We start from the raw sequence: 9,801 nt of genomic DNA, 5'->3' as shown, positions 1-9,801 counted from the left end.
ACACTAAGCAATGGGTTACACCGATGATAATCCTCACAGCATCTATAAATGGCATCACTACACAACACTAAGCAATGGGTTACACCGATGATAATCCTCACAGCATCTATAAATGGCATCACTACACAACACTAAGCAATGGGTTACACCGATGATAATCCTCACAGCATCTATAAATGGCATCACTACACAACACTAAGCAATGGGTTACACCGATGATAATCCCCACAGCATCTATAAATGGCATCACTACACAACACTAAGCAATGGGTTACACCGATGATAATCCCCACAGCATCTATAAATGGCATCACTACACAACACTAAGCAATGGGTTACACCGATGATAATCCCCACAGCATCTATAAATGGTATCACTACACAACACTAAGCAATGGGTTACACCGATGATAATCCCCACAGCATCTATAAATGGTATCACTACACAACACTAAGCAATGGGTTACACCGATGATAATCCCCACAGCATCTATAAATGGCATCACTACACAACAATAAGCAATGGGTTACACCGATGATAATCCCCACAGCATCTATAAATGGCATCACTACACAACACTAAGCAATGGGTTACACCGATGATAATCCCCACAGCATCTATAAATGGCATCACTACACAACACTAAGCAATGGGTTACACCGATGATAATCCCCACAGCATCTATAAATGGCATCACTACACAACACTAAGCAATGGGTTACACCGATGATAATCCCCACAGCATCTATAAATGGCATCACTACACAACACTAAGCAATGGGTTACACCGATGATAATCCTCACAGCATCTATAAATGGCATCACTACACAACACTAAGCAATGGGTTACACCGATGATAATCCTCACAGCATCTATAAATGGCATCACTACACAACACTAAGCAATGGGTTACACCGATGATAATCCTCACAGCATCTATAAATGGCATCACTACACAACACTAAGCAATGGGTTACACCGATGATAATCCTCACAGCATCTATAAATGGCATCACTACACAACACTAAGCAATGGGTTACACCGATGATAATCCCCACAGCATCTATAAATTTATTATTTATTTATTTATTTATTAACAGTTTCTTATATAGCGCAGCATATTCCGTTGCGCTTTACAATTGGAAACATTAATAGAACAAAACAGGGTAATAACAGACAGACATAGAGGTAAGAGGGCCCTGCTTGCAAGCTTATAATCTATAGGGAAATAGGCATTGATACACAAGGATAGGTGCTATATATATTGCAATTTGGTCTGGCCAGAATCCAGAGTTTCTTGGTGGGCTGCATGATCCAGTCACACAGGAATGTCGGCAAAATGTCAGGAGTATGTGAAAGAAAGACAATATGCTGAGGTTATGTGTGGACTGTGAGAGTGGATGTGATAAGACATGGAAGCTATGAAGGTTATGTGGTCGGTTCTGGAATCTGATAAGCTTGTCTGAAGAGGTGAGTTTTCAGGGAACGCTTGAAGTATTGAAGAGTAGAGGTAAGTCTTATTGTGTGTGGTAAGGCATTCCATAGAGTGGGTGCAGCCCGAAGAAAGTCCTGTAACCGTAAATGGGAGCAAGTAATTGTGGGGTTGAGAGACGCAGTTCTTGTGCTGAGCGGAGAGGTCGGGTTGGGAGATATTTTGAGATGAGTGAAGAGATGTATGTTGGTGTAATTCGGTTAATGGCCTTATGTGTAAGTAACAGTATTTTGTATTGAATACGGTAGAAAACTGGCAACCAATGGAGGGACTGACAGAGCGGGGCAGCAGACGATGAACGTTTGGCAAGGAAGATAAGCCTCGCAGCTGCATTCATAATGGATTGTAATGGCGATAGCCTGTTTTTGGAAGACCAGTAAGGAGACTATTGCAATATTCAATGCGGGAAATAATGAGTGCATGGATTAGAGTTTTTGCAGTGTCTTGTGTGAGATATGGTCGAATTTTGTATATGTTTTTTAGATGTATGTAACATGATTTTGAGACAGCTTGAATGTGGGGAACAAAGGACAATTCAGAATCAAGGATGACACCAAGGCAGCGAGCTTGTGGGGTGGGGTGGATTGTTGAGTTATCAACAGTGATAAAGAGATCAGATTGGTAACTTATTGGCCGGTGGAAATATAATTAATTCTGTTTTAGAAATATTAAGTTTCAGGTAGCGAGATGACATCCAAGATGAAATGGCAGAAATACATTCAGTGACACGGACCAATACAGATGGTGATAAATCTGGAGAGGATAGGTAGATTTGAGTATCATCCGCATACAGATGGTACTGAAATCCAAAAGAGCGGATTAGTTTGCCAAGAGAGGTGGTATAGATTGAGAATAGCAAAGGACCTAAGACAGAGCCTTGCGGTACTCCAACTGATAGAGGTAGCGAAGAGGAGGCAGAATCAGAAAAACGAACAGAAAAAGAGCGATCAGATAGGTAGGAAGAGAACCAAGAAAGGGCTGTGTCCTTAAGACCTAGGGATTGTAATGTTTGTACGAGAAGAGAGTGGTCAACAGTGTCAAAAGCAGCAGAGAGATCTAGAAGAATTAGAAGTGAGTAATGGCCTTTAGCCTTGGCAGTGACCAAATCATTTACTACCTTAGTCAGTGCTGTCTCTGTGGAGTGCTGGGAACGGAAGCCAGACTGAAGTGGGTCCAATAAGTTGTGGGTGTTAAGAAAGTGTGTGAGGCGGGTGTAGACAAGTCTCTCCAGTAGCTTGGAGGGGCATGGGAGCTGGGAGATAGGACGGTAATTAGAGAGAGTGTTAGGGTCAGAATTTTGTTTTTTCAGAATGGGAGTAATCACTGCATGCTTGAACAGTGATGGAAAGATGCCAGTAGAAAGAGAGAGATTACAGATTTTAGTTAGGGTTGGGATGAGCACAGGAGACAGAGCTTTACTAATTTGTGAGGGTATAGGATCTAGAGGAGAGGTAATAGAGTAGGAGGATGAGAAGAGTGTAGATACTTCATCTTCATTTGTGGGGTCAAATGAAGAGAATGTGCCAGAGGGTTCAGGTAGGGAATTGAGTAGGTCACTAGCTGAGGAAGAGAATAACATTTCATTTCGGATATTATCAATCTTGTCCTTGAAATAGGAAGCAAGATCTTGTGCACAGATAGTAGCAGGTGGCTTGGGTGAGGGAGGGGTAAGAAGCAGTTTAAATGTATTAAAAAGTCGCTTGGGGTTAGAGGCTTGAGCAGAGATTAGAGATTGGAAATATATTTGCTTGGCAGTGTCCAGAGCAGTACGATAAGAGTTGTAGATAGACTTATATGTGAGGAAGTCACTTGGAGTGCGAGACTTTCGCCACTGACGTTCTACTTTACCTGAGAGTTTTTGTAGATGCCTTGTTAAGTTAGAATGCCACGGTTGACGTCTGAGTCTACGCGGAGTGTGATGGGTAGCTGGAGCTACTTCATCGAGGGCTTTTACTAAAATCTGGTTTAGCTGTGATGCAGCAGTCTCAGGAGAAGTGAGTGCAGAAATTGGTGAGAGTTGTTGTTGTAGAGAGGTAGATAGTTGTTGAAAGTTAATCACATTAATATTTCTGCGGGTTTTAGGAGGTTTCACTACACAACACTAAGCAATGGGTTACACCGATGATAATCCTCACAGCATCTATAAATGGCATCACTACACAACACTAAGCAATGGGTTACACCGATGATAATCCTCACAGCATCTATAAATGGCATCACTACACAACACTAAGCAATGGGTTACACCGATGATAATCCTCACAGCATCTATAAATGGCATCACTACACAACACTAAGCAATGGGTTACACCGATGATAATCCTCACAGCATCTATAAATGGCATCACTTCACAACACTAAGCAATGGGTTACACCGATGATAATCCTCACAGCATCTATAAATGGCATCACTACACAACACTAAGCAATGGGTTACACCGATGATAATCCTCACAGCATCTATAAATGGCATCACTACACAACACTAAGCAATGGGTTACACCGATGATAATCCCCACAGCATCTATAAATGGCATCACTACACAACACTAAGCAATGGGTTACACCGATGATAATCCCCACAGCATCTATAAATGGCATCACTACACAACACTAAGCAATGGGTTACACTGATTTCAGAAAAATAATATTTTGTGATATAGGGCCTTATTCACTACGAAACGCAACTGCGAATGCAATAGCGATTACGCACGCAGTCCCACTGCGATAGTATGCTAAGCCATTGCTATGCTATGCCCTCACAGCACTAAATAAGGATGCCCACTTTACCTTACACACATCCGAAATGTTTAGCAAGTCTGCGACACCATCGGTAACATGGAGTACCATCGCAGCCTCACGCACACTTGCACAGGCTCTGACCTTACTCAGGAATTGCTAACTTCAGCGCACGCTATCAGGCCTAAGGCTGCGTAGGGCTTCACAGTGGATAATTTATGCATGCCCCTGCAATGCCATTCAAACGCAATAGTATGCCTTCATTTGCCCGACCACCCCCCTGTTACCACCCACAAACAGCACTTCCTGTCAATCACTCTGCGATGGGTCTGCGTAGTCACTGCGACCGCAGTCACGATAGCAATGGCTGGTTAGTGCACGCGCATTGCGATGCATACACATGCGCAGTACGCAACAATCGGCCAATTGCGTGCGTATTAGCAACTGCGTTCCTTGCTGACTCAGGAGCTCATTCAGACCCATTCGCTAAGATGCATGCTCTCGCTGCTGCCGATGGTATGCAGTGTGTATGCATTGTGTGCATACCTTAGCAAAAGTTCACAATGCGTTCGCTCGCTGTGCACAAACAGCCCAGCAAAGTGAGTGATAGGAGGAGCCGTTTGTAGGTGGTAACAGGGGCTGGCCATGTGGGTGTCTGCATACACTATGTGATTGCTCTATAAGAAATACTGGGCGTGCTAATGCATTGCTGTGCGATTGCACTGCCCACGCAATTTGAATATACATCGTGTGAGCGATCGCATCTAGCGAGCACCTCTGAATCAGCTCCTCAGTCCCATAATCAGCAAAATGTCAGCCAAGTCTTTACAATAAATAATACTACATGCGTAGCTTCCTGTCCATCGGTGGAACAATATGGGTGCGGTTCCCAAGGTACCTACCTCTGGAGATCTTCATACTTACCACCCAGGCTCAGGGGTGCCCAGGGGGTGAAAAGCAGGTATAGGGCTCCTGTGGAGGCACAAACACTCCACCAAGAAGGCGTGACACCCCCCTTTAGCAAGTGGCACTGACAAGGATCAGCAGCACTAGCTGGCAGCTTCTGATTGGCTGACTGCATCTAGACCCCTCCCACTTATAGTTAGTAATTCATTAGTGGGGCTGGCATGTTATATCAAGCCGCGGCTGTCTATTGGTATTACCTAGCGGTTATTTCTGTATGGACTGCGACATGATTTGATTGTTGCAGAAAAAAACAACAGATGTTTGTATTTTGTTTCATTTAATTTACACTTTTAGGGGCTAATTCAGTGCTGTACGCAAGTCAATTTAGTGAACGGATTTTGTGACTCTTAGCTGAGCATACGCAACGCTGAGCAAGTACGGGTGACTCAGAGTCCTGCGCGTGTCAGCTGCTTCTCCACTTGTGCCTGAGGGGGTGTAACTGGGCGGCAACAGGGCACCGGCCGCCCAGTTTCCAACTAGCTTAATTAGTCCTTAATTACTCACCTTCCGAAGTGGTGTCCTCGGCATCCAGTGTCGGGAGCAGGGTCTTCTACAGCAGGGTGAGTATGTCATGTGTTTATGAGTGAGTGTGTTTGTGCATGAGAGTGTGTGACCCCTCCCCATCCTGTGTGAATGTATAGCCTGTAACGGGAGCAGGGAGAACTACATCACCCAGCACCTCCCATCAGCCGCCAGGACTCCTAGCATCCCCCTCCCCAGTGACAAGATGGAGGAAAGGCCACCGGGAGCCGCGGAGACCCCAGGTCATGTAAGTATATATATTTTTTCTTTTTCTTTCACGCAACCACTTTTTTTTAAAATGGATACCGCGAGAACGCGCATACCCGCGGTAATCCAAAATTGGGTGGGAGTTTTTTTTACCTCGCTAAATCTCGCCCCCAATTGAATATGCCCCGTACTGTGCGTTTACATTTAATTATACTTTACATGGCAAATGGGACTTTCTCGTCTATTAATAACTGTTTAGGTACTATTCTTCTTATGTATATGACACCTTATCACATTGTGTACATATCGGGGAACGCGCCTTCCACATTGGCCTGCTGTCACTGTCTAAGTGCGCCTCTACGCTATCCCGAGACTCCCTCTATGCGACCATGGGGCCTAGGTGTACACGTGTGTTGCTTGCGACGTAAACCTGACGCATAGGTGAGCGTCTCATAGCTGGCTGCACGTTGTGATACGCCCTAATGAACACATAGCTGTAAATGCGTTTTTCCTGCGTGTTTTTCTTTTCCGCGTATGTTCTCGTCACAAACGCGTCAACCGCTACTCCAGGCCCCAAGTTTTTCATAGGGAACTAGTGTTACTAATCTTACATAGTAATCTGCTTCTCATGAAATCTGCAGATATGTGATTGGTCTAGATATGATCATTTTTATAAAAAATAAATAAAAATAAACCAACCCCGGCCGCTCGATATACTGTAAGATGTTCCGAATGTATGCAAAAACCCCACTCTGTGTATATGATTTACATTCAGTGTGTGGGGGCTTGTACTGTATTAGGGGATGTCTGTATTACAGCACACACTAATCTCCATGATCTGTACAGGCCCCCAGCCCACAGTGACTCAGCACAACAAACACTCCCTTGCCTCATCTTCCTGGTTGGAGTTAGGACTCAGCCCTTATTATATAAGTGACACCTGCAGCTCTCAGACACCTGATCCTGCTCTGTGTGCGGTCACTATGGGGCTCTGGGCCCTTATCTCATGGGCCTTCCTGCTGCTACTGGGCCTGGCTGCTGTCAGCTTCCTCCTGTACTGCGCTTACATCCAGTACATCCACATGAAGTACGACCACATTCCGGGGCCCCCCAGGGACAGGTGAGGGTTCTGCCCCCCAGCATGATTATATATACAGAAAGATGTGTATGTATGTAATGTATCACTGTGCACTGAGCAACAATGTAGCAAATACTGCTCTACAATCTTATGACAGATTCTAAACAACTTTTCTCTGCACCCTCATGAAACTTTAGACCCCATGTTTACAATGCTCCCCCTAAAGTGATACACTTTATGTCAATATATATATTATTATTATTTTTTTGCAGTTTTCTTTTTGGCAATTCTCCCACTTTGATGAAATCTATGAAGGGCGATAACCTGGTGCATGAACTGTTACTGCAATGGTGAGTCCTGTTTCCCCTTTAAAAAATCATCATCCTTATTAATATCAATTTTCTGGGCCAAGTTTCTTCATATGGGCCAATCCAAGTATGTGCGAGTTGCTGTTTTCTAAACGAATTCACATTGCAAATTTATTTTGCAATCCATTTAGCAACTCGCACTGAACCAGTCAGTGTAAACTCGCATTATTTCATTCGCACCCCCCTGAGGGTGAAAGATAGTAGGAAAAATCTTTATTTTAAGGTTAAAATGTCGGGACACCATGCAGAACCCCTTGGACCCCCCTCCCCCCCTTCCCATTAACTAATTAGGCAATTGGAAGTTTCCTATGAATTAGTCCAATATTTATATGTCATTTTTTGGGGTTAAAAAAAATGGTCATAAATTACTCCCATATCAACTATTTTGTTGCTTTATGCATCCCACATTTAATTTGAGTACAGGTTGAAGGGTATACTGTATTTACTAATGTTTGATTTGGATTTTTGAGTGATTTGCAGTCGATTTTCCATTTGGATATACTTTATACTAAAGGCAAAATCGAATATCAAATGGAACATAAAACTGAATCCCACTCAAATCCCACTTCAAATCGAACATAGGAAAAACAGTACTTTTCCATAGACCAACGTACAAATCCCACATTTACTAAGATTCGATTTGAAAAGGAACACCAAATTGAACTTAAAAATTAACTTCAAATCCCCAAAATAATAGACCTGCTTCATGCTTGCAGATGCATGCACCTGTGTGGAAAGTGTTAAAAAAAATAAAATAATGTTAGGTACCCCCTAAAAGCACAACCAGCACCAGGCTTTTCAGAACCAGTTCTGGTTGAGTAAATATGGGCAACAAAAGGCGAAGGGATCCCCCGTATTTTGCACAACCAGCACTGGGCTCAGGTCCTGGTTTGGCAAATATGGGGGACAAAAGAAGTAGGGGTCCCCCGCATTTCCAAAACCAGCACCAGACTCTTTTTAGCTGGGGTGTAATGCCACAGCCAGGGGCACCCTTTCACCGGGTCCCCCGGCCAAAGAATTATACCTGGCCGCTAGTCAGCCAAGGCCGCGGATCCCTGGGGAGGTTGGGACCCCCCATTAAAGGTGCCCCCCTCTTCAAGGCATCCTAGGTCTGGGCCAATAGCAGTGGTGTCCCCACCTGGTGCGGAGAGGGATGCTGTGCTCACAGCAGTGAAAAGGGGCCGTGACCATGTGGGAAGGGACGTGGCTTCGCGTCCTGAACTCCATAGTCCCGGCTCCCGTGCTTTTTACGGGGGGCGGCCGGGGGGGTGCAGGAGGTGCGGATGGCCCTGTGTTCAATGCCGGCACCCTCACAGTGTCAGGAGCCAAGTACTGCACTTAATACTATAGTGCAACACCCGGCTCCTGTCACTGAGGGGGAGTCTGCACCTTGGTGTCACCCCTCGGCGGGTGACACCCGGGTGCGGCCCGCACCCCCTTGTGATGCCACTGGCTGATAGCCAGGGCTATCCCCGGCACCCCTGGCCGGTGGGTGCCAGGTTGACTGTTTATAAAATAAGATATAGTAACATTGTCTTTTACAGTAGAACTACAGGTCCCAGCAAGCCTCCCCCGCATGCTGGTGCTTGGAGAACCACAAGGACCATCATGCAGGGCATTAAGGGCCCGCTGGTACCTCTAGGTCACATGTAAAAGAAATATTAAAATAAACACAAGACACACACACCGTGAAAGTATAACTGTATTACACTCACACTCACACATATTCACCTACAATCCCTGGAAACTTCCTCTTGTCCATGTAGGCAATCATCCACGTCTTCCTAAAACAAAAAACGCCAAGTCCCGATCCACAAACATAAGTACCATCCTCTAAGGACGGTACATCCCGATTGCCAGCTCACTCAGCTCAACCATGGCATTTCTGATAGAGATGCCTGGGCTGAGCATTCATTGGCTGAGAGAGGTGAGCCTTCGCCTTCGCCTCTCTCAGCCAATGAACGGTTCTCACCATTGACTTTAGTGATGAGAACCGCCAGGTTACTAAAGGTTAAAAAAAAATCTATATTTTGGAATAAATGGATATTGGAGACAACTTGTACCCCAAAAGCATATTTTGTCCTAATTTTTTTTTGCATTTTTCGTTTTATTCGTATAAAAGTAAACCAAAAAAAAGATTGCTTTTTAATAAAAATTATTATTTTCTAAAAATATGCACTAATCAGCCTTTTAAAACCATTTAAATACTTCCAGTACGTTCCTTTTGTCCACTAACGGACTCCTGTCTGATTCTGCAAATTGAATTGTCAGTTATTTGGGATCCAGGAAGGTCACCCCACTTTTCATGCACTTCTCACACGTCGCATTTGGCTAACAAATCGCAAACCCCCGCTGCCAGTACTGCGATTAGGCATTTTTAATTGGATTGGAGGATACTCGAGTGCGCGCACTCGTGCGAAGTCTGT

At 44.5% G+C, this 9,801-nt stretch overlaps 1 protein-coding gene across 2 annotated transcripts in view; it reads left to right on the top strand.

Annotated features, from left to right (window-relative positions):
* The first annotated feature begins 6,885 nt into the window (after positions 1-6,885).
* LOC148474943 (cholesterol 24-hydroxylase-like) overlaps positions 6,886-9,801 on the top strand; it is a 43,975-nt gene continuing 41,059 nt past the window's right edge. For both annotated transcript variants that reach the window (XM_088457966.1, XM_088457965.1), the window contains exons 1-2: positions 6,886-7,049; positions 7,280-7,357. In XM_088457966.1, the coding sequence (XP_088314092.1) occupies positions 6,913-7,049; positions 7,280-7,357 (215 nt within the window). In that variant the 5' untranslated portion in view covers positions 6,886-6,912. The remainder of the gene's footprint in view (positions 7,050-7,279; positions 7,358-9,801) is intronic.

This window comes from Taudactylus pleione, unplaced genomic scaffold, assembly GCF_031769625.1.
Source record: "Taudactylus pleione unplaced genomic scaffold, aTauple2 ptg000796l, whole genome shotgun sequence".
Classification (NCBI taxonomy): domain Eukaryota; kingdom Metazoa; phylum Chordata; class Amphibia; order Anura; family Myobatrachidae; genus Taudactylus; species Taudactylus pleione.
Note: the sequence above shows the minus strand (reverse complement) of the source record. Positions and strands in the feature narration are given on the sequence as shown.